Below are 23,223 nucleotides of genomic sequence, written 5' to 3' on the forward strand. Positions count from 1 at the left end.
ATGGGAAAAAGTGGCTTATTTGGCCTTGAGCTATAATTTTCAACTCTATAAAACTATCCAATTTTTTTTCTACGTCCTGTAATTAGGTCTTTAGATAAAGTTAGTTTTTGAGCCGTGGTGGCATGATGGTTAGAATGTAGTATTGCAGGCTAGTTCTGCCAACTGCCAAGCGTTTGATCCTGACTAGCTCAAGGTTGACTCAGCCTTCCATCCTTCCGAGGTTTGTAAAATGAGGGCCCAAATTATTGGGAGCCAAATGCTGACTCTGTAAACTGCTTAGAGAGGGCTGTGAAGCGGTGTATGAGTTTTAAGTGCCATTGCTCTTGCTATTTTGAGCTTCCTTTGCTAAATTTGAGGTTGCTCTGCCCTTGCAGCGCTGTTGCCATTTCTCCTTTGCTTCTCTAGGGCTTTTCTTGGGATAGCAGAAGAAGTCGGACTATGGGTCATTCTGCGTCCCGGACCGTATATATGCTCAGAGTGGGACCTTGGTGGCCTGCCCAGGTAAGTTTGAATAATGTTAACTTCTGTGTAAAATGCTGCTACTTCACTGTGTCTGTAGCTTTCATAGGTCTAATTTTAAGGAGAAGAAATATGATAACTAGAGCATAAATAGAATGGAGACGCTGGAACAGATGCAACCAAATAGAATGTAAGAATCCAGACCAACTCAGAGGTCATTCCTTTGCAGTGGACCTTGTTTATCAAATCTTATTTTATTTTAAATATTCTGTGCAGCATTGTCCATCCTTTCACCCTCCTGACATTTTAGATGTGGCAGCTTCAAAGTATAAGTTGCAACTCCTAAACTGGAGAAGCCTTTTTAAAAAGTTGGGGGAAATGTTCCTGCGGATTAAAGTTATGTATTGCGACGTCAGTCTTTTCCTTCTCCCAAAGGCGTTTTTTTCAAGAGGCAACTGGACCTCCCTGTTTTTCTTTGAAGACATTTTGCTTCTCATTCAAGAACTGAAGAAGCTTCTTGGATGAGAAGCGAAACGTTTTTAAAGAAAAAAAAAAACGAGAAATGCCTTTTTTTCGAAAAAAAAGGAACTTGGGGACAACCAATGGTCACACTTAATCTATATGTTCCACAGAGCCCAGCCGGGTTAAAAGGCATTCTGGGGATGAAGAATGGCAAGGCTTTGAAAAGGCTTCTGTTTTCCTGCCCCTCCCTCCCCAGGAATCCGTGCAAATGGTGCTAAGAAATGCCTCTCTGCTTCACCCGAATCAGAAAACAGCTGTTCTTAGTTCCTCTGTGACACCCACTGGCTGCTCTCTTGGGTCAGAAGTCGAGGCGAAATTCCCCACAGAAACATTTCTCCCAAAAAATACGGGTGGTGGTGGAAACCAGATAGATAGATAGATAGATAGATAGATAGATAGATAGATAGATAGATAGATAGATAGATAGATAGATAGATAGATAGATAGATAGATAGATAGATAGATAGATAGATAGATAGATAGATAGATAGATAGATAGATAATAGATGGATGGATGGATGGATGGATAGATAGATAGATAGATTATAGATAGAGGATAGATAGATAGATAGATAGATAGATAGATAGATAGATAGATAGATAGATAGATAGATAGATAGATAGATAGATAGATAGATAGATAGATGATAGATAGATAGATGATAGATAGATGATAGATAGATAGATATGGGATAGATAGATAAATAGATAGATATGGGATAGATGGATGGATAGATAGATAGATAGATTATAGATAGAGGATAGATAGATAGATAGATAGATAGATAGATAGATAGATGATAGATAGATGATAGATAGATAGATATGGGATAGATAGATAAATAGATAGATATGGGATAGAGATAGATGGGATAGATAGATAGATAGATAGATAGATAGATAGATAGATAGATAGATAGATAGATAGATGATAGATAGATAGGGATGAGATAGACAGACAGACAGACAGACAGACAGACAGATAGACGGATAGATGGATAGATTGGATAGGATAGGATAGGATAGGATAGGATAGGATAGGATAGAATAGACAAATAGATAGGATAGACAGATAGATAGGATAGATAGAATTCTTTATTGGCCAAGTGTGATTAGACACACAAGGAATTTGTCTTGGTGCAAATGCTCTCAGTATACATAAAAGAAAAGTTACATTCCTCAAGAGTCAAGAATCATAAGGTACAATACTTAGTGATAGTCATAGGATACAATAAGCAATCAAATCATACGAGGAAACAGTCAATATAAATCGTTAGGCTACAAGCGACAAAGTTACAGTCATATAGTCACAAGTGGGAGGAGATGGGTGATAAGGATTGATGAGAAGATTAACAGTAATAGTAGTGCAGACTTTGTAAATTGTTGAACGCAACTTCCCCCGTTTCTTGGTTTAGACAGTCGCAGAAAGTGCATCAGCGCAGCCCGGCCTTCTGTTGAAGTTCTCTCTTGACACCCTGTGGAGCCATTGCACAGGCGCTATTTGGAGCCTGCAGTTCACAGACTTAAAAGCAGAACCGGGGGCGGGGTGGGTGGGTGGCTGGAGGTGGGAATGGCTGGATGAACGGAGAAGGACAAGCTATCTCAGGCATTAGGAGCCTTGTCATCAAAGCAATGGAGATGGAGAAGGAAGAGGGCAGAACGGGAACAATAGGCCGGCTTATGCAGGGTGACGACGATGGGGGTTGAGAACTCGCCCGATGCCAGAGTGTTTTTCTTGCCACCCGGAATAAAAGGCACCCCTTGTTCCCTCTGCATTCAATTATTCAGCATAAAAGCATTTTCTGCCTTCCTTCCCTTCGCTCCCTCCTCCCTTCACGCCTATTTCACATAAAAGCAGCGGGTCACATTTTTCAAGAGAATGATTTGGGGATCCATAATGGCGGAGGGTGTAAGTAGGGCATGTGGGTCTATTCCAGGCACAAAATGTGTCCGCCCCTAAGTATCTTGATTTCTGGCCTTCTTTTCAGAACAGAGGGGGCAAATAGAATATTTATGGCTCAGGGTGGGACTTCCATTCTTTTGCAGCTTGGCTCGAGACTCATGATTTAATTAGGGCAATCACCGGAACCCTGACACAAAGGACTCAATCCGCAGAAGCCCATCAACCTCTCCACCTGTAATTAGAGAGTTTTAATCTCTGATCATCCACCTACAGATGACTTCTTACCCTGTGCTTAAGTTAGACTGCAAATTTAACCTGGACGGCCTGATTTGGCCTGCATTTTTGGCTGATTCTCCAAATACCTCCATCTTCCTTTCTAGTTACTGATTTCCTCAGCTGGGTTCGTTTTTTATTTTCCTACACTGGTTTTTATTCTTCCCTCTGGGGATAATCTGTTGATGTCAGGCCCTCAAGCAATACTCTTGATGAGTCCAACGTCATCTTTGAAAAATCCTTCCTAGTTACTGGATCCCAAGGGGGGCCACCAACACTCACCAGTCCTACTTATTTTAAAAAAATATTTTTTTCCATTTGTCTTTGCCACCAGAGATTGAGTGTCTCTAAAGAATCTTGGCTCAAAGAAAGTTTCTGCCTCTCTCTTCACCTTCCCCATCCTCTTTTTCAGGGAGCTCACTTCGAGTTGGTTTTCTCCCAATTGCACGCCGTTGCGTATTTTAGACATTTTCAGATATTTAAACCTGCAATTTAAGGCAAGTTTAGAAAGGGCGGGAAAAACAAGCAACGTGCTTTGCATTCTAGGGCAAACTTTCTTCATTTGAACTTGTATTTAAGGCCATTGCAGTCTTATACAAAACATCTCCCCTTTTCTAGGTTCAAAAATCATGAAATGTACAGATACTAAGAAAATTCAGTTGGCCATTTCTCTGAGAAAAACTTCCTGCAAAAGAAACTTCCTTTCTTCATCCCTCCCTCCCTCCTTCCTTCCTTTCTCTCTTTCTTTCCTTCCTTTCTCCTTTCTTCCTTTCTTTATTTCTCTCCTTCCTTTCTTCCTCCCTCTGTTTCTCTCTCTCTCCTCCCTCCCTCTATTTCTTTTTTCTTCCTCCCTCTCTTTTCTCTTTCTCTCTCTCTCTCTCTCTCTCTTCTTCCTTTCTTCCTCCCTCCCTTCTTTTCTTTCTCTCTCCTCCCTCTCTCTCTCTTTCTCTCTTTCTTTCTCCATTCTAACAGGTGCCCACTACCCACGTCTCCAATGATATGTGTGTGTGTGAGTATGTATGAATGTTTTAAAGAACTTCTTTAAAACTATTTAAAACCAAGCGGAATGTCCAGTCTGATCCAGCCCATTTCTTTGAAGCCTGCTTAAGGGGGAGGGGGAGCAAAAAACTGCTAGGGGTCTTGAGGTTTTTTATTATTGTTGTTATTGTTATTATTGTTATTATCTCATCTTCTCCATTGATTACCTGATTGTCTTCCCTCCTAGCTGGTTGCTTCAGGACCCTGAAATGCAACTGAGGACAACCTACAAGGGTTTTACCGAGGCTGTAGATTCTTACTTTGACAACCTCATGCCCCAGGTGGTCCATCTTCAGGTAAATAACACCACACCTTTATTGACTTATTCCTGGAGTTTCTTTTTCTTTTTCTTTTTTTTAAATCACTCTATGTTTACCTCACCAGAAAACCAGGTAGATGCTACCCTGTCTAAATGCCCCAGATTAATTTTCTAAACCTTCCTGGGATGCTATTAAATGTTCAAATGTATCCTAAGCTTGCTTTCTTTCTTTCTTTCTTTCTTTCTTTCTTTCTTTCTTTCTTTCTTTCTTTCTTTCTTTCTTTCTTTTTCTTCCTTCCTTCCTTCCTTCTCTTTCTCTCTTCTCTTTCTTTCTCTCTTCTCTTTCTTCTCTCTTTCTTCTCTCTTTCTCTTCTTTCTTTCTTCCTTTCTCTTTCTTTCTTCTTTCTTTCTTTCCCTTCCTTCCTTCTCTCTTCCTTCTCTTTCTTTCTTTCTCTTTCTTTCTTCTTTCTCTCTTCCTCTCTCTTCTCTTTCTTTTTCTCTTCTTTCTCTCTTTCTCTCTTCTCTCTTTCTTCTCTCTTTCTTCTCTTTCTTCTCTCTCTTCTCTCTCTCTTTCTTTCTTTCTTTCTTTCCAATTGGTAGTAAGGCGAGGGAAGAGCAGGCACTTTGTGGTTTACTCCATCTCTGCCTCCTGAAAGTGTTCTTGACATAGAGGGGGCTTTTGGTTTCCCAAATCTGTGTTCCGGTGAGGTTTAGACATTTTCCTAACTCGCTTTTAAAACGGAACTTTGGACCAAGCCGTGGAGAGACAAGGCACAACTGTGGAGAGTCCTCCTCCATTAAACTCCCCAAATACAGCAATTAGATCCTCCAACTGCACCCCATTTGCTTATGTTCTTCTGTTTCTCTTCCTAGTACAAGAATGGAGGGCCAATTATAGCCGTGCAGGTGGAGAATGAGTACGGCTCCTATGCCCAAGACCAGAATTACATGGCCTACATAAAGCAGGTAAAATGATTCTTCCACCGCTTTTGAACTGAAAAAGAAATGCATTCAGGTTACATAAAAGCAAAACAAGCACGCACAAACACACACAAGCACAAACACACACAGGAGTTGATACCTCCAAGAATTGACCTGATTATTTATTTAGCGCGGGAGTCGGCAACCCGCAGCTCTGGAGCCGCATGTGGCTCTTTCCTCCCTCTGCTGCGGCTCCCTGTCACTCAAAATATGTGTCACAGCTGCCGTTGTGCGACACCCACCAGCACGCAATTTATCGAGCTTTTCAACCTCTAGTAGGGCAACCATGGGTAAATCCAAGAAAAGAAAAGTTTCAGAAGAAAACAGAATATTTAATTCCAACTACAAAGGCTAGTTTTGTGGCCACTCAGGAAATAGCCAGGCATGGGAAGGGTTTTTGTGGCTCCTGGTGTTTTCTTTTCTGTGAGAAAGAGGTCCAAATGGCCCTTTGAGTGTTTAAGGCTGCCAACCCCTGATTTAGCGTATGGCAAAATACATGGACTTATGGTGGTTCAAATGTTAATGTTCAAGTCCACCCAGCCATTCAAGGACAGGATGGTCTATGTTGAAAAGAATCGGACATTGGGCCGGTGTAAGCTCTTGATGGGACATTTGGACACAATGTGATGGGTATTTTGTCGAGGAGCACCACAGTCACACTGAGGGGTAGAGACAAGACCCCACTTAAACAAGGAGTCCTGGAAGACACCATGCTGGGTGCGGAACTTGTTCAGAGTTCACCAGTGCTGGCGAGGAAGGTCAAAACCTGGCACCTTTTGTGTGTAGGGTCAACTACGTAATTGCCTGTATCTGGGCGCTCAGCTGACCATTTGGCTTTCCAGATCAATCAATTGATCTGATTGATCTCATGGGACAGGAGATGGAGTAATATTTATTTAGAATAGCATAGCATAGCGTAGCGTAGCACAGAACAGAACAGAACAGAACAGAACATATATTGGAATATAGAATAGAGTAGAACAGAACAGAACAGATACAGATATTTAGAATAGAATAGATATTGTGAATAGAATAGAATTAGAATAGAATAGAATAGAATAGAATAGAATAGAATAGAATAGAATAGAATAGAATAGAATAGAATAGAAAACAGAGTTGGAAGGGACCTTGGAGGTCTTCTAGTCCTACCCCCTGCTGAGGCAGGAGACCCTCCACTACTTCAGACAAATGCTTATTCAACATCCTTTTAAAAACTTCCAGTGATGAAACTTTCACCGCTTCTGGATTTATTAATTCTTTAAATTTATATGTCGTCCATCTCACTGTCCAGCAACTTTTGATAGCAGACAGGAGTAATGCCTATGGAGATTCTCCGTCATCCAGTTCACGGTTGTCCCAAAGGTGCTTTTTCAGGAGGCAACTGGACTTTTTCTTGGAAGACGTTTTGCTTCTCATCCAAGAAGCTTCTTCAGCTCTGGATGGATGGTGGGGAATGGAAGGGTTTATGCTCCTTGCAGACAGCTGGACATTTGCATCCTTTTAGAGGGTCCTTAAAGTCACCTGGAGGTTTGTCTGTGTCCTCAGGGTTACCTGAGTGGTGCAAATGAGTGTGGGGCCTTTTTGGAACTGCTGAAAGGACTTCATTGTAGACCGGAGATAGAAGATGCCATAACCCTCCCCCTCTGTTGACAGAGAGCTGTTCAGTGTAGACACAGATGGCCTCTTTGACCCCTCTTTCAAACCAGAGGTCTTCTCTGTCCAAAATGTGGACTTTGCTGTCTTCAAAAGAGTGGCAGATGGACTGCTGAATCTAATCCTGGTCTGTTTGTTCTCCAATGTTGCGCCATGTGTTTATGAAGCGGCTGTTTTGTTTCCCCAATCTAAGATCTGCACGTGGCTCACTCGCATGGCACTGCAAATACCACCTTGTTCAGTTTGTGTCTGGGTGTTTTATCCTTGGGGTGGACCAGCTCCTGCCTTAGTGTATTCTTGGGTTTCAAGTACGTCTGTTATGTCGGCCGACACACTTTGGCCCCCGTAGTAAAAGACGTGGAGCCTCCTTTGCCGTAGATTATTTTTTGCAAGCCAGACCAAAGCTGCCTCGTATAACCCAGTAATCCAGAGCTCAGGCAGAAGGACAGCTAATTTGATTTAAGGTCTCCTGCTGTCATCTCAACCCAGCAAAGAGAACTTGGCAAGTTGCCACCTGTCTCCTGGGCAGGCAGGTGCTGGGAGACGGTCAGTTTCGGCTTGGCAAGTCCTGCTCCAGCTGCATCGCCATTCCTTACCTGGTGGAAATGTTTGCCGGTAGCAGAGGTATAAATGCCAGAGTTACTGGGTTGGGTTGCACTACAGGCAGCCCCCGCCATAACAACTGTTTGTTTAACCTAAATGTTACAATAGTGTTGTGGTTAGCCGGCAGCAGGTGCGGACGGCTGAGGAGAGTGAGGACTCAGATGAGGGGCCAGGACCATCAGGGAGTGGACTGCTGCCTTTAGAGATTGTGGGGGCTGGCAGCAGCGATGAGGAGGTTCCCGAGGAGCCTGTGCCAAGTGCATGTGCGCGCAGGATTGCTCGCAGGAAAGAGCAGCTGCAACAGCACAGGTGACTCGGGAGTAAGTCTGCAAGGTAATGGCCCCTCCTTCAAGAAGATATAAGCCAGCTCTAAAGAGAACGTTCTTTGCAGGAAGCAAAGACGTTTTGAAACTCAGCCTTGTGGACATTACAGTATCTTAAGTTGGTATTTGAAGACTCTTGTGTTGTGAAATATTTCTTATCTGTGATTTTGGCAGTCTCATACAGTTTTGGCAAGGTTTGTGCTTATCAATTAGTTTGCAGCAGCCTTTTAACCGGGGATTCGTAAGACTCATTAAAAGGTTTCTGTTCCCTTTGGTTTTTTGTTTTATTGGAAAATGGTTTGGGTCAGAACAAATGGCACTGAAAAAAGTAACTTGCTACCAGTCCTCTCCATTGTGACAGTCACTAAGCAGGTCACCATGTGACCGCGCCTGATTATTCTACCTATTTTTATGGAAGTTGTAAAGTGAACGCCACAGTGTTAAGCAAACTCATTGTTTACAATGAAAGGAATTTTTTGTTGTTGGTTTTTTGCCGGAAACCAAAACAGAATGCCATTTCCAGCAAAACATTTTTTAATATATTTTTTATTGATACATTTTTCTTTAATAAACACAAAAAACTCAATATCTACGTGAACACTGTGTTGTCTGGGTGCAGTTAGTTTTGGAAAATAACAATAGAAATAACAATAACATTGATAGATTTGATCATAATCATATAATAATAATACCTTGAGTACCTTGCTTAATAGTAGTTAACTGCGAGAGGGATCTCGGAGTCCTAGTGGACAATCATTTAAATATGAGCCAGCAGTGGCCAAAAAAGCCAACATAGTTCCAGGCTGCATAAACAAAGGGATAGAATCAAGATTAGGTGAAGTGTTAATACCACTTTATAAGGCCTTGGTAAGGCCACACTTGGTATCCTGCATTCAGTTTTGGTTGCCACGATGTAAAAAAAGTTATTGAGACTCTAGAAAGAGTGCAGAGAAGAGCAACCAAGAGGATTGGGGGATGGAGGCTAAAACATATAAAGAATGGTTGCAGGAACTGGATATGTCACTCGTCTAATGAAAAGAAGGACTAGAGGTGACATGATAGCAGTGTTCCAATATCTCAGGGACTGCCACAAAGAAGAGGCAGTCAATCTATTCTCCAAAGCACTTGAAGACAGGTCAAGAAGCAACGGATGGAAATTACTCAAGGAGAGAAGCAACTTAGAACTCAGGCGAAATTTCCTGACAGTGAGAACATGTCATTTATCAGTGGAACAACTTGTCTCCAGAAGTTGTGAATGCTCCAACATTGGAAGTTTTTAAAAAGATGTTGGATAACCATTTGTCTGAAGTGGTGTAGGGCTTCCTGTCTAGGCAGGGGGTTGGACTAGAAGACCTCCAAGGTCCCTTCCAACTCTTGTTATTCTATTCTAATATTTTCTTATCCATATTAATATACCTTCATTCTATAGTTAATCATTCTCTTAAACTTTTCAGTTTCTAGCTTCTGTTTCTGTCATCTAACCATTGATAAAACGAAACCCGTGTTAAAAAAATATTGTGTTTCTTCCTTCTCCTTTACTTTAAATGTTAATCTATCCAAAGCAAAACATTTTAAAGCCCTTTCATGTGACCACGAGACTCTGCAAATGGCTATAAGTGGGGCCAGGTGCCCAAAATGCTGTATTGTGGCCACGGAGAGGGGTGGTATTGTCGGAACTTTGAAACCAGCTCATAAGTAGATTTTGTGGGGCAACTTTCATAACTATGAATAGTCACTGAATGACCATTTGTAACTCGAGGTACTACCTGTACCACGTTTATTTTCTTGTTCAAGTTGGGCTATCAAATCTTGACCACTGCACTACACAGAAGTGTCTTTGCAGCCGTCGTGAAATTTTGCAACCTGGATCCGTAATCCTGGTTTAAATTGATGGTCCACATTTCTATAATTAACATTAAAAAGGATGGACAAGAGGCCGTCTGTAACAATTGGCAGGAAATCACGAAACGTCTACATTGATCAGAGCTAATATCAGAAATATCTTGGCGTTTTTCAGCTTCTCTTGATCCTCGCAACATCTGGGTCAGGATGTTTATGGGGATTCGCAATCATCTCATGGTTGTCCCAAACTTTTGCTCTTCCAAAAGGCAACTGGACTTTTCTTGGTTTAACTTCACTTAGAACTGAAGAAGGTTCTTGGATGGGAAACAAAACGTTTTCCAAGAAAAAAACAAAACCCAAAAAAACCGAGTTTGCATTCTGGAGAAGCACCTTTGGGACATCTGGGTCAAAATGTCACCTTGAATCCCGGAAAGAGTAGCTCCCTTCAAACCGTGGTTTTTTCCTGATCCTGGCTTCTTCTGGGCTGTCAGCTCTGAACTTCAGTATGGCCATTCTTTCTCGCAGGCTCTGCTGAGCAGGAACGTGGTGGAGTTATTGGTGACCTCGGATAATAAAGATGGCCTGAATGCTGGCATCGTAGAAGGAGGTAAGTTGTGTGATCCTGGAGCAAAGTTGTGACTGAGATTAAAAAAAAAAAATCCATGCCACTGTACCACCTATCTGCTACAATTCTACAAAAGGACATTGTGGTGGTTTTTTTTTTTCCCTTTGTTTAAACGCATGTGAGTAACCAGCATCACTCATCAGGAGCCTCTGTGGCGCAGTGGATAGAGTGCAAGCTACCTCTGCTGCCTGCCGGCTGCCTACATTTGGCAGTTCAAATCCCACCAGACTCAAGGTTGACTCAGCCTTCCATCCTTCCGAGGTGGGTACAGTGAGGACCCAGATTATTGGGGGCAATAGGCTGACTCTATAAACCACTTAGAGAGACGGCTGTAAACCACCGTGAAGTGGTATATAAGTCTAAGGGCTACTGCTATTGCTATCACTGTAAAGTATTTGTACGCCATAGAAAGCTTTTGAAACCATTCTTCTATTTAAGGCTCAGAATGTACAGGTAATGCTGGACTTGTAACCATTCATCTAGCAAACATTCAAAGTTTCAACAGCACTGGGAAAAAGAGTTGTTGTTGTTAGTTGCGAAGTCATATCCAACCCATCACGACCCCATGGACAGCGTTCCTCCAGGCCTTCCTGTCCTCTACCATCTTCTGGAGTCCATTTAAGCTCACACCAACTGCTTCAATGACTCCATCCAGCCGCCTCCTTCTCTGCCGTCTTCTTTTGCTCTCAATTGTTCCCAGCATTAGGCTCTTCTCCAGCGAGTCCTTCTTCCTTCTCATGAGGTGGCCAAAGTCTTTGAGTTTCATCTCCAGGATCTGGCCTTCTAAAGAGCAGTCAGGGTGGATCTCCTCTATGACTGACCGGTTGGATGGCCTTGCAGTCCAAGGGACTCGCAGGAGTCTTCTCCTCCAGCCCCAGAGTTCAAAGGCCTCCATTCTTTGGCGCTCAGCCTTCCTTACGGTCCAACTTTCACAGCCATATATTGCAACTGGGAAAACCACAGCCTCGACTAGACGCACTTTTGTTGGCAGGGTGAGGTCTCTGCTTTGTAGTAGGCTGTTTAGATTTGCCACAGCTTTCCTCCCCAGGAGCAAGCATCTTTTAATTTCTTGGCTGCAGTCCCCATCTGCGGTGATCTTGGAGCCCAGGAAAATAAAATCTGTCACTACCTCCATTTCTTCCCCATCTATTTGCCAGGAATTGAGAGGGCCGGATGCCATGATCTTACCACCCATTGATTAAAAATATGGTTGATTACTTAGAGTTTAAATAACTTTATTTCCTCCCCACCCCCTCATTTTGCTTTGCCAATAAAGCCCCCAATCCTTCTGACAGTAGAACAGTTGTGAGGCTAATGGAGAAAGAATTTGGATATATATATATATATATACATATACACAAACACATATACACATACACATACACACATACACACATACATACATACATACATACATACATACATACATATTTGTTTTCTGAGGTTTTCGCGGGTATTTGTATGTGGATCTTTGGTTATTTGGGTTTTCTACCACGTAAAATTGGAAGTATACTTCAATTTTACGAGGGAGAAAACCCGAATAACCAAAAATCCATACATATACATATACATATACATATACACATATACACATATACACACATATATATATAAAATGCTTAAAATTGCTAGACTTGTTTGCTGCCGGCCGTGGCTTCTGACACCCCATTGTTACGTCCAATTTTCCTTATTTTATGCAGCCTGCATGCGAAGGATGAGTGCATAATTTATACGGTCGGCTTCCAGAATGTGTGTATGTCTGTGCGTCTTTGCCTACTAATTTATTAAAACTTATTTTCATTCCATTAGTATGCTCCAGGCAAGTCACCCAATCAGATATGCAGAAAGAACTACACTAAACCTAATCAAAATGATAAGATGAACTTCACCATGACAGATCTCTCAACGCTCTGGTTCAAAATTAAGAACTTGCCCTTCCCTGCAATTCATGGAGAGCTGGCCAAACCAGAGGCCGGAATGAACGAATGAATAAATAATTGCGAACTAGGTACGCCTAATCTAACGGAGAGAAGGACTAGGCACGACTTGATAGCTCTCTTCCAATATTTGAGGAGATGCCACGAAGAAGAGAGAGTCAATCTATTCTCCAAAGCACCTGAAGGCAGGACAAGAAGCAACAGATGGAAACTAATCAAGGAGAGAAGCAACCTGGAATTAAGTTCCTGAAAGTTAGAACAATTAATCAGTGGAACAACTCGCCTCCAGGAGTGTAAATGCTCCAACACTGGAAGTTTTTAAGAATTGATTGGATAACCATTTGTCTGAAGTGGTGTAGGGTTTCCTGCCTAGGCAGGCGGTTGGACTAGAAGACCTCCAAGGTCCCTTCCAATTCTGTTATTCTATTCCATTCTACTTATCAAAGAGAGATCTAACCTAAAACTATACAGAAATTTCCTGACAGTGAGAACAATTACTCCGTGGAACAGCTTGCCTCCAAAAGTTGTGGGTTCTCCATCCCTGGAGGTTTTCAAAAAGAGACTGGGCAGCCATTTGCCCAAAGTGGTACAAAACTTCCTGCTTCAGCCAAGGGGTTGGACTGGAAGACCTCCACGGGTCCCTTCCAACTTTGCGATTCTGTAAATCAGAAGTCTCCAAACTTGGCAACTTTGAGACTTGTGGACTTCAACTCTCCAGTCTTAAAGTTGCCCTGCTGCAAATAAACCCTGCCTTGGGTCTCTTTCCAAAAGATGAGCCCCAAATCAAGTCGTTTTCTCGAATTATCCCTTTGCCCAAGCTAAGGTGGAGGTTCTCTTTGCTTGCTTTGAAGCAGAACCCCTTGGCAATGCCCACAGCAATCAAACCCGAGCACTCACGGCTGCTCCCCGTGGGCCTTTGCCCTTCTGAAACCCAAGCCCAGGGGGTTCCAGCAGGCTGCCCCCTTTGGGCTACCACATCCCGCTTAGATCTTTCTCCTTCCCTTGAAGTGCCAGCCATTCCCTTCTGTGTCCATGTGGGGTCGCTCTCTCCCTTCTAGTGCTAGGGAGAACGGAGGTGGGGGCGGAAAAAGAGAGCTTTGAGCTTTGGTGTTGTGTGTTTTTGCCCAAATGCGTTCACTGCCTGCGAGCGCTCAAGCTCGCTTCCTCGCTCATTCATTCATCCCCTGGCTGGGAGTTGTGTGTCCCCGATAGGCTTGTGTGCCTGGATCCCAGCCCTTGCTTCAGATGTCACAACAATCTGCTCATTAGAGTCAACCTGTCAAGTTAATCAGGAATGTGTAATAACGAGGGCCCTGAGTGATGCCATGATGACAACCTCGGAAGAGGTGGCTGTGAGAATGGCACAAAGGGTGCATTAAAAGGCAGGCTGGGGGTGGGGGGGAAAGGAGAAGAAAGGGAAGTGTTTTCTTCCCACAAGAGAAAATGCCATCCTGGATGGTTTAGGTGCAGCTCTATCCCCCTCTCTCTCTCTCTCTCTCTCTCTCTCTCCCTCTCTCCCCCCGCTCTCTCTGTCTCTTTCTGTCTCTGTTTTTTTCTGTCCCTGTCTCTCTCTTTCTCTCCCCCTCTCTGTCTCTTTGTCTCTCTCTTTCTCTCCCCCTCTCTGTCTCTTTGTCTCTCTCTCTCTCTCCTCTCTCTCTGTCTCTTTCTGTATATCTCTTCTGTTTCTCTCTGTCTCTGTCTCTCTCTCTCTTGTTCAGTTTCCATCCATTGTTCCTTGTCTGGCTTTCAGGTGCTTTGGACTTTGGAAAAAAGGTTGTTCCCCCTCTTGTCTGGGACAGCCCCTAAAAATATTGGAAGACTGCTATCCTGTCTCCCCTGGTCCTTCTCTTCCACTTAAGGACCACAGCAAAACAACAACAATTCCCTTACTTAGCCACAGAAATTCTAGTCCCAGTTATGGTCATAACTCAAGGAAGAAAGATCGTACAATTAACAATTTCCTTACTTAGCCACAGACATTCTGCTCCTAGTTATAGTCATAAGTCCACAAGGATTCCCTACGGATTAACCGCTGTTGTGGCCTGGTTTGGAATCTTTTCTTGGTCTGCCAGTTTTCCTTCTTTCTCCGTAGCCTTGGCCACGATCAACTTTCAGAAGATGGAGCCGGGACTCCTGTCCTCCCTCAACAAACTGCAGGTAAGGAAGATGCTTACCAAGGTGTGGCCTCACCTTATAATGCTCTTGTTGTGATCCGAGGACTAGGAGGGTCTCCCCCAAAAAACCATATTATGGAAACCATATTCCACACTGCTACATAGCCTGAGAAGTTGGAAGCGGGGAGCATGGAATATGTTTTCCAAAGCTGACAGTGAACCTGGCTCTCAAAGAGCTATTGCTTTAGCGATGGGAGCAAGAGAATGGTGACTTCCAGATCTGCTAGCTTTGTAGAAAAAAATTGGAACAGAATTGATGCCAATTTTTCAACGAACAGCTTGCCCTTGGAGGTTGTGGGAGCGCCATCCCTTGAGACCTTCAAGAAGAGATTGGATTGCCATTTGTCAGAAATGGTGTAGGGTCTCCCGCTTGGATTGCGGGGGGGTTGGACTAGATCAGTGGTCCCCAACCTTTTTTGTGCCAGGGACCAGTTTCACGAGAAACACTTTTTCAAGGACCGGGGGAGGGGGAGTCTGAGTTTGGTGGTTTGCTTGCAGACGTTTCATTATCTGACTAGGTAACATCTGATGTTGTTACCTAGTCGGGTAATAAAACGTCTGCCAGCAAATCACCAAGTTCAGGAGCGCCAATGCCTCCTCATTGCAACCCTGAGCAACAGATAGTCGCTGCAGGACGGCTGAGAAGCCCCTCTCGACCCTGCCTTCCTCAGCCCCATCCCTCAGGTGTCTCCCTCCTCCCTCAGTCGCTCTCTCGCTCCTCCACCAGCCCAGGAAGAAACTGCTTCAAAGAAGCCTGCAGGGTGGCTTTTCCTGTCGGCGCAGCTCTTCGAAGCACCCGTTCACCCCCACCCTCCGCCCACGGTTCAATCCAGTGCTCCGTTCTGCCTGCCTGCCTGCTTTCGTTTGTTTCGGAGCAGCTTCGGCTGAGTAAAAGAGGCGAATGGTTATTATTCTCAGCCGAAGCTTCTCCGAAACAACCAGAAACCAAGGCAGGCAGGCAGAACAGAGCACTGGATTGAACCTGGATTGATTGGCGGCGGGGTGGGGGTGAACGGGCGCTTCAGGGAACTGCGCCGACAGGAAAAGCCACCCTGCCGGCTCCTTTGAAGCAGTTTCTTCCTGGGCTGGTGGAGGAGCGAGAGAGCGACTGAGAGAGGAACGAGGCGGGAGGAAACCGAAGCCACTGAGCCAGACAGTAGGACAGGCTTTGGTTGCTTCCTCCCTCCCTTCTTTCATTTGTGTCCTTGATCCCTGATCCCAGCAGCATTCACCGAAGGCGAAGAAAGCCGCCATTTTTATTTTATTTTTATTTTCTTGTGGCCGGTGCAAAGTGATCCACGGACCGGTACCGGTCCGTGGCCCGGTGGTTGGGGACCCTGGACTAGATGACCTATAAGGTCCTTCCAACTCTGATTATCTGTTATCTGTTAAAATGCCGAGGTTTCCGTTTCCCAGACTGTATTTATCCTTGTCTTCCAAACGTAAATCCATCCCTGGTTTCCTTGGGGTTCGTTTTCTGCAGCCCAAAGTAAAAACGGTCGTTAGAGACCCATAATTGGTCGGTGCTCAAATGTGCCCCGAAGAATTTATACCCAGGCAGAACTGGCTTTTGGGAACTATATTTACTTGGATGTTCTGGAGGAAGATTCTTTTTAACCTTCTTGTCAAACCGTTGGTAAATAACCCACTGAGAAGAATCATTGATTCTTCATTTGCTGCAGGATCTGGACGTGAAAGAAGATACAAAAGTCATTTCCGTTTTCATTGAATCCTACCCCCTCGCCTTTTGTGTTCATTGTATTTTTAAAAAGAGGCATTCGTTCTCTGATCTTCACCCAGGAGGTCTTTCAAAGTGGCTTCTGTCTCAGCAAAACCAGATAGTTCTTGGCTTGTAGGCTCGAATTATAAAAGGTGCAGCATTCAGGGAAAAAGACGGGAAAGAAGAGAGAGAGAAAAATGAAGAAAAAAAAAATCAAGGATGAGTTAATGTATCACAATGGTATTACAATCCCAGAGAGTCCTGCCTTAGGCATGAGAAGCTGGCTGGGTGACTTTGGGACAATCAACAGGAGATTGGGAGTTCTAGTCCCACCTTAAGCATGAAAGCCGGCTGGGTGACTTTGGGACAATCAACAGGAGGCTGGGAGTTCTAGTCCCACCTTAAGCATGAAAGCCAGCTGGGTGACTTTGGGACAATCAACAGGAGGCTGGGAGTTCTAGTCCCACCTTAAGCATGAAAGCCAGCTGGGTGACTTTGGGCCAATCAACAGGAGGCTGGGAGTTCGTCCCACCTTAAGCATGAAAGCCAGCTGGGTGACTTTGGGCCAATCAACAGGAGGCTGGGAGTTCTAGTCCCACCTTAAGCATGAAAGCCAGCCGGGTGACTTTGGCCAATCACTAGGAGGCTGGGAGTTCTAGTCCCACCTTAAGCATGAAAGCCAGCCGGGTGACTTTGGCCAATCACTAGGAGGCTGGGAGTTCTAGTCCCACCTTAAGCATGAAAGCCAGCTGGGTGACTTTGGGCCAATCAACAGGAGGCTGGGAGTTCGTCCCACCTTAAGCATGAAAGCCAGCTGGGTGACTTTGGGCCAATCAACAGGAGGCTGGGAGTTCTAGTCCCACCTTAAGCATGAAAGCCAGCCGGGTGACTTTGGCCAATCACTAGGAGGCTGGGAGTTCTAGTCCCACCTAAGCATGAAAGCCAGCCGGGTGACTTTGGCCAATCACTAGGAGGCTGGGAGTTCTAGTCCCACCTTAAGCATGAAAGCCAGCCGGGTGACTTTGGGCCAATCAACAGGAGGCTGGGAGTTCTAGTCCCACCTTAAGCATGAAAGCCAGCCGGGTGACTTTGGCCAATCACTAGGAGGCTGGGAGTTCTAGTCCCACTTTAAGCATGAAAGCCAGCTGGGTGACTTTGGGACAATCAACAGGAGGCTGGAAGTTCTAGTCCCACCTTAAGCATGAAAGCCAGCTGGGTGACTTTGGGACAATCAACAGGAGGCTGGGAGTTCTAGTCCCACCTTAAGCATGAAAGCCAGCCGGGTGACTTTGGCCAATCAACAGGAGGCTGGGAGTTCTAGTCCCACCTTAAGCATGAAAGCCAGCTGGGTGACTTTGGGACAATCAACAGGAGACTGAATTCTAGCCTCAAAAATTTCTGAGTTCAAAATTAAACGATTGCCGAGTTGAACACGTATTCATCAACTTCAAACGAGGTCGTGTTTTCACATGATGTGTTTTCCCTTTTTCAGCACGACATGCCAACGATGGTGATGGAGTACTGGACTGGTTGGTTTGACAGCTGGGGAGAACCTCACAATGTCTTCGATGCAGACGGTAAGTTCTTTGCTGGCGCAGTTGCTCCATGCCCAGGGGAAGTAAAAAAACAACAACAACACAACAACAACAACCCTACATTTATTTTTCATGTTTGAATGGAGTTTTGCCCGTCCCATTTTACGATTTTTTTTTCTTGCCACCTTTGCTAAGTTAATCCCTGCAGGTCTTCAATCAGTAGCACGGTCGTTAAGTGAATCCAGCTCCCCCCATTGATCTTCCTTGTCAGATGGTCACAAAAAGGGGGAATCACGCGATTCTAGCACCCTGCCACTGTCATAAGCATGAGTCAGTTCGTGATAACCCGGGGTGTGGCACAAAGGCGACAGTTAAATAAGCAAGAAGAGTCCCTTAATCTCCAACTTTGCTCTCAATGTCCAGGTTACCTTCGGCTGGAGAAAAACTCTCCCAGGAACAGCCTTTAACTGTAGAAAATTCAGTCCAAAACAAGGTACATACAAACTATAACTAAAAATCCAAACAAACCACGCTGCAGCAATTAACTGGACAGTGCAGGAGAAGGAATTGCAGACTTGAAAGCACAGCCAAACATACACAGTTGGGAAGACGCCAGGAACCCAGATAAGCCTCGACGATATCAGATTAATTCACAATTTGCTCCCAACAATTTGCTGCGTGCAGCTTCCCTTTTCAAACACTGAGTTCCCAGCTGCAGCTAATGAAGGGAATCAGGGCCTTTTCCTCCCTCGTAAGCCACACAACCCATGTTGCTCCCTTCTCCGTTCCTCCCTGCCCTAAGATGAAGAGGGGGTGGGCCTGGGTCTTCCTCCAAATTCCCTTTCTCTTGCTCTACCTCTCCCCTGCTCTGCCCAGCTGGACTTTGCCCTTCCCCAGTTTCCTCCACAGCCAACGGAGCCACACTCCAACTCCCTGTCGGCTACTTAGTCTCCCCCTCCGAATCAGATTCCGAAGGGGCATGACACAGTTATCCGGCGTCTGAATTTTGATCATGTCGCCCTCGGGAGGCTGCTTTAACGGTCGTTAAAAGTGTGAAAAACTGTCACAAGTCACTTTTTTTTTCAGCGGCGTTGTAACTTCAGACGGTCACTAAACGAGCTGTTGTAAGTCGAGGACTACCTGTAGTAGCCAAGAATATGCTACACCAGAAGCTTTTTGTTTCTCTCCGCAGAGATGCTGGAAAGGGTGGAGGGCGTCCTCCGGGCTGGAGCCTCCATCAATCTGTACATGTTCCACGGAGGCACCAATTTTGGATTCATGAACGGCGCCCTACATTTTAACGACTACAAGGCAACCATCACCAGCTACGGTAAGGTTCCCTTGGCCGATCAGGCCTGGCTTGCAAAGGATGCTTTGGGTTTGGGAGGTCAAGGCAGAAGAAGCCGGTTAGTTCCCACCTGGGAGAACCCAACTAGAATGGACAACAATCTCAGTTTGGAAGGAGGAGGAGCTTCCCCGAAACGATGGTCATTTAGCCCATAATCCCTGGGGTTTTTGCTGGTACCTCATTCAAATGAAAGCCAAAAGTGTGATGGGGGACAGTTTCAATTCTCCAGCAAGCCCTGTCGCTTGTAGGGTGGGAAGAAATACGACAAACAGTTGCAGGAACTGAGCATAGCAAATCTAGCGAAGAGAAGGACCAGGGGAGACAGGATAGCAGTCTTCCAATATTTGAGGGGCTGCCACAGGGAGGAGGAAGGGATTCAAGCTATTTCCCAAAGCCCCTGAAGGCCGGACAAGGAATAATGGATGGAAACTGAACGAGGAGAGATTCAACCTGGAAAGAAGGAGAAATTTTCTAACAGGAGAACAATCAACCAATGGAACAGAAGTTGCCTTCAGAAGTTGTGAGAGCTTCATCACTGGAGGCTTCCAAGAGGAGATTGGACTGCCATCTGTAAGAAATGGTGTAGGGTCTCCTGCTTGGGTGGGGGGTTGGACTAGATGACCTATAGGGTCCCTTCCAACTCTATTAAATCTGTTAATTATTACTATTAAATTGTTAAGATGCCCTGTTTGTGGGGATGATGATGTTTTCTAGTTATATCCTTATGCCAAAAGGTACAGACTCATGTTCTGCCCAAAAGCCTGATGTTTACTTTAGAACGTAACAAGTTACAAAACAGTACATGTTTATTAGATATAGTTATATAACTGTCCAATAATCATTGGATAGTTCAAATATCAGATAAGTATGGCTTCCCTTCTGTTCATTTCCACAGGTGTAACTCATAATATGTAATTTCTACGTATATAACAACCCATTTTTTAAATTCACATTGATCAACTGAACTTGAAACCCCAAAAGATTAAAACCTGGATTAAAACTATCCAAGCTTACCAATAGAGGAGAATATTAATAGCTTGGGTTGAAATGAGGGGCCCATGGTGCTTTTTCTGAGCTTGGTTGTTTTCTTGCAGATGTTTCATTACCCAAACTAGTTAACATCATCAGTGCTAGTAATCAGTACTATCCAAACTTAGTCTGTTGTGAGAAAGTCAACCCTGGGATTGCTCCTAGCCTGGTTAAGAGTGTTGTGTGAATCCCACCTGTTTATGTGTGTTACAGTCTTGTGATTTCCATGACACACACCTATAAATAAGGTAAACTAGATTTTTTTTTTCCCCCCCTACCTGCTCCACTTTTGTTTTTTCTCCCAGATTACGACGCTGTGCTTACCGAGGCTGGAGATTACACCGCCAAGTACTTCAAACTGCGCAAGCTTTTTTCCAGCATGATAGGTAATTGCATGAACCAAAGGAGCAGGTCCTTTGCCTTCTCCGGAGGCTGGTGGGAGCAGAGGAGCCCAGCTTGAAAACATATTTTTTTTTCTATTTCATCTTAGTAGTTTAGCCAAGAGTCCTAACATTTCCTCCATTTAGGGTTACCCAGGTCTGGCTATGCTTAGCTTTTGTAGATCAGCTAGCTCCTACACCTCATTCAACGCAGAAATGATCCTCCTCCCTCCCTCCCCCTCTCCTTCCATCACCCCAAAGTCTTGCTTAGCAAGATAAATTTTGAGCTCGTTGTGTTGTGTTCGTAAGTCAAGGACTAACTAAGCCCATGAGGGTGAACCTGTGGCACCGTGACACACAGAGCCATTTGTGTCGGCATGTGAGCTGTGGGCAGACTTACCTCGATGCGCATACATGCACCTCACAGCCGATTTTTGGCCAATTTGAGGCCTTTTCCGGCCTCCCAAAGGCTTGAGGAAGGCTTCTGCAGGCTTCTGCAGGTTTTGCAGGCCGAAAACTAGCCCCGTTTCGTCACTTCCTGTTTTTCCGAAAATACCGGAAGTGACGAAACAGGGCTAGTTTTCGGCCTGCAAAGCCTGCAGAAGCCTTCCTTCAAACCGGCTGAAAATCAGCCATGAGGCGCAGTGCAGGTAAGGGGGGGCGGGGGTGGTGGTGGTGGGGAATAGCGCACGCATGCATAGGGGGCGTGGGAGGTGCGCATTGCCTTCTGAGTGCTGGAGCGCAAGCGTGGAAGCGCGCACGTCATTTTTGGGCACAAGAGCCCGAAAAGGTTAGCTACCACTGAACTAAGCTCTTCTCAAGCCCCACCCACCCCCTCAAAATTGGGAAATTGGGGAAATTTCTCCCACCAACCCAGTGCTTGGATTCAACCAGGTTCTTTCTCTTCTCTCTTTGTCCAAAGAGACGCCGCTCCCTCCACCTCCGATAATTTCACATAAAGCATCCTACGGGGCCATCCTGATGCAGCAATACATCTCACTGTGGGAATTGTTGTCGGGAATGGAGGTAAGTCATTCTCCAGGGAGGAATTGTGCTCAGATTGGCTGGGACGATAAAGAGAATGGGAACAAACCAGAGGCGGTATTCAGCCGGTTCTGACCAGTCTTGGAGAATCGGTAGCGGAAATTTTGTGTAGTTGGGAGAACCGGCCAATCCCACCTCTGACTGGCTCTGCCAACCCCATCTCTTCTCTGCCTCCCATCGAGTCCCAGCTGATTGGCTGGATCTTCTTTTGTTGCCCTGCACAGGAGGACGGAGCTGGAAAGCAGGTTAATGGGGTGGGAGAGAATGGGGATTTTACAATATCTTTCCCCTGGAGTGGGGTGGGAATGGGGATTTTGCAGTATTCTTCCCCTACTACGCCCACCAAGCCACGCCCACAGAACCGGTAGTAGAAAAATTTGAATCCCACCCCTGGTCCAAACCACAAATCACGGCTCGGGTCCTCGTGAAAGAACTCAGAATGAATCTTAAGTGTTTGGATACGAATGGTGAGAGACAGGTGGATAAGATTTGCGCTTAAAATGGAATCCCTGTATTCATACGCAAATATAACAAAGCGGCCTCTGGATCTTAGGTTGCTTGAAAAGTCATTTGCAAAGGTTAAATCTGCACGTCTGAACGAGCCCTCAATCCCTGAATCCAGGTCTGTTATTTAACCCTTTTTGGGAGCAAGCAGAAGGGCAATTCTGCATCCCTGAGAGATGATTTTGTGTGGCATTTGGAGGGGAGAAAAACCTCAGCCTAGTTGTCTGAATTCTGCAACGTTCAACGTGGATGGAAAAGTTTCAGAAGAAGAAAAAATATGGTTTCTTGATTTGGTTCCTGCACACCAGCACTTTGATGCTTTGTTTGGTGCCTATAACGCTTGCCTACCTGAATCAATCACAATTTCCAAATGACAAGGATATAAGTCACGTTCTGAGCACAGGGAGCCCGATTCACCAGGACTTTGACACGATTGGATCTTCGTTGGTTTGAACGAAGTGATCCATGCAGATCAGAAGAGAAACAAATTTGAAAGGAGAATATTTGTAGGTCAGAGTTGAAATCTTTGGTGCTCTGAGCTTGGTGGTTTTCTTGCAGATGTTTCAATACCCAACTGAGTAACATCATCAGAGCTAGAAGGGAATGGGGTTTATAGGGGGGGGAGGAGGAAGAGGAGGATGACAATGACTATGGGGTCCGTGATGCTTTTTGAGCTCAGTTGTTTTCTTGTAGTTCCCCAAAGGTGCTTTTTCAAGAGGCAACTGGACTTTCTGGTTTATCTTTGAAGATTTTTGCTTCTCAACCAAGAGCTGAAGAAGCTTCTGGAATTAGAAGCGAAACGCCTTCAAAGGAAAACCAGAAAGTCCAGTTGCCTCTTCAAAAAAGCATCGTTGGGACAACCATGATCTGGATAATGGAGAATCTCTATAGACCTTTTCTTGGAGATGTTTCATTACCCAAACTAGCAGGGACTTGTATGTAAACAGAGAGAAAATTTCACTCCCTTCCAGCACTGATGATATTACTTATCTTGGGTAATGAAATGTCTACCAGAAAACAACCGAGCTCAAGGACCCACATAGCAAACCTTACCCCTATTTTTCTCTCTCC

At 44.8% G+C, this 23,223-nt stretch overlaps 1 protein-coding gene across 1 annotated transcript in view; it reads left to right on the plus strand.

Annotated features, from left to right (window-relative positions):
- The window catches only part of GLB1L2 (galactosidase beta 1 like 2), a 48,462-nt gene that overhangs the window by 11,959 nt on the left and 13,280 nt on the right, over positions 1–23,223 (plus strand). Inside the window, exons 4-12 of the mRNA XM_026678586.2 lie at positions 406–501; positions 4,383–4,491; positions 5,328–5,420; positions 10,382–10,463; positions 14,511–14,575; positions 17,805–17,889; positions 19,040–19,177; positions 20,530–20,610; positions 21,527–21,630. Coding sequence (XP_026534371.2) covers positions 406–501; positions 4,383–4,491; positions 5,328–5,420; positions 10,382–10,463; positions 14,511–14,575; positions 17,805–17,889; positions 19,040–19,177; positions 20,530–20,610; positions 21,527–21,630 — 853 coding nt within the window. The remainder of the gene's footprint in view (positions 1–405; positions 502–4,382; positions 4,492–5,327; positions 5,421–10,381; positions 10,464–14,510; positions 14,576–17,804; positions 17,890–19,039; positions 19,178–20,529; positions 20,611–21,526; positions 21,631–23,223) is intronic.

The sequence above is a fragment of the Notechis scutatus genome, chromosome 7, assembly GCF_049901735.1.
Source record: "Notechis scutatus isolate UNSWTSFEM ecotype Mainland chromosome 7, rNotScu1.2, whole genome shotgun sequence".
NCBI lineage: Eukaryota > Metazoa > Chordata > Lepidosauria > Squamata > Elapidae > Notechis > Notechis scutatus.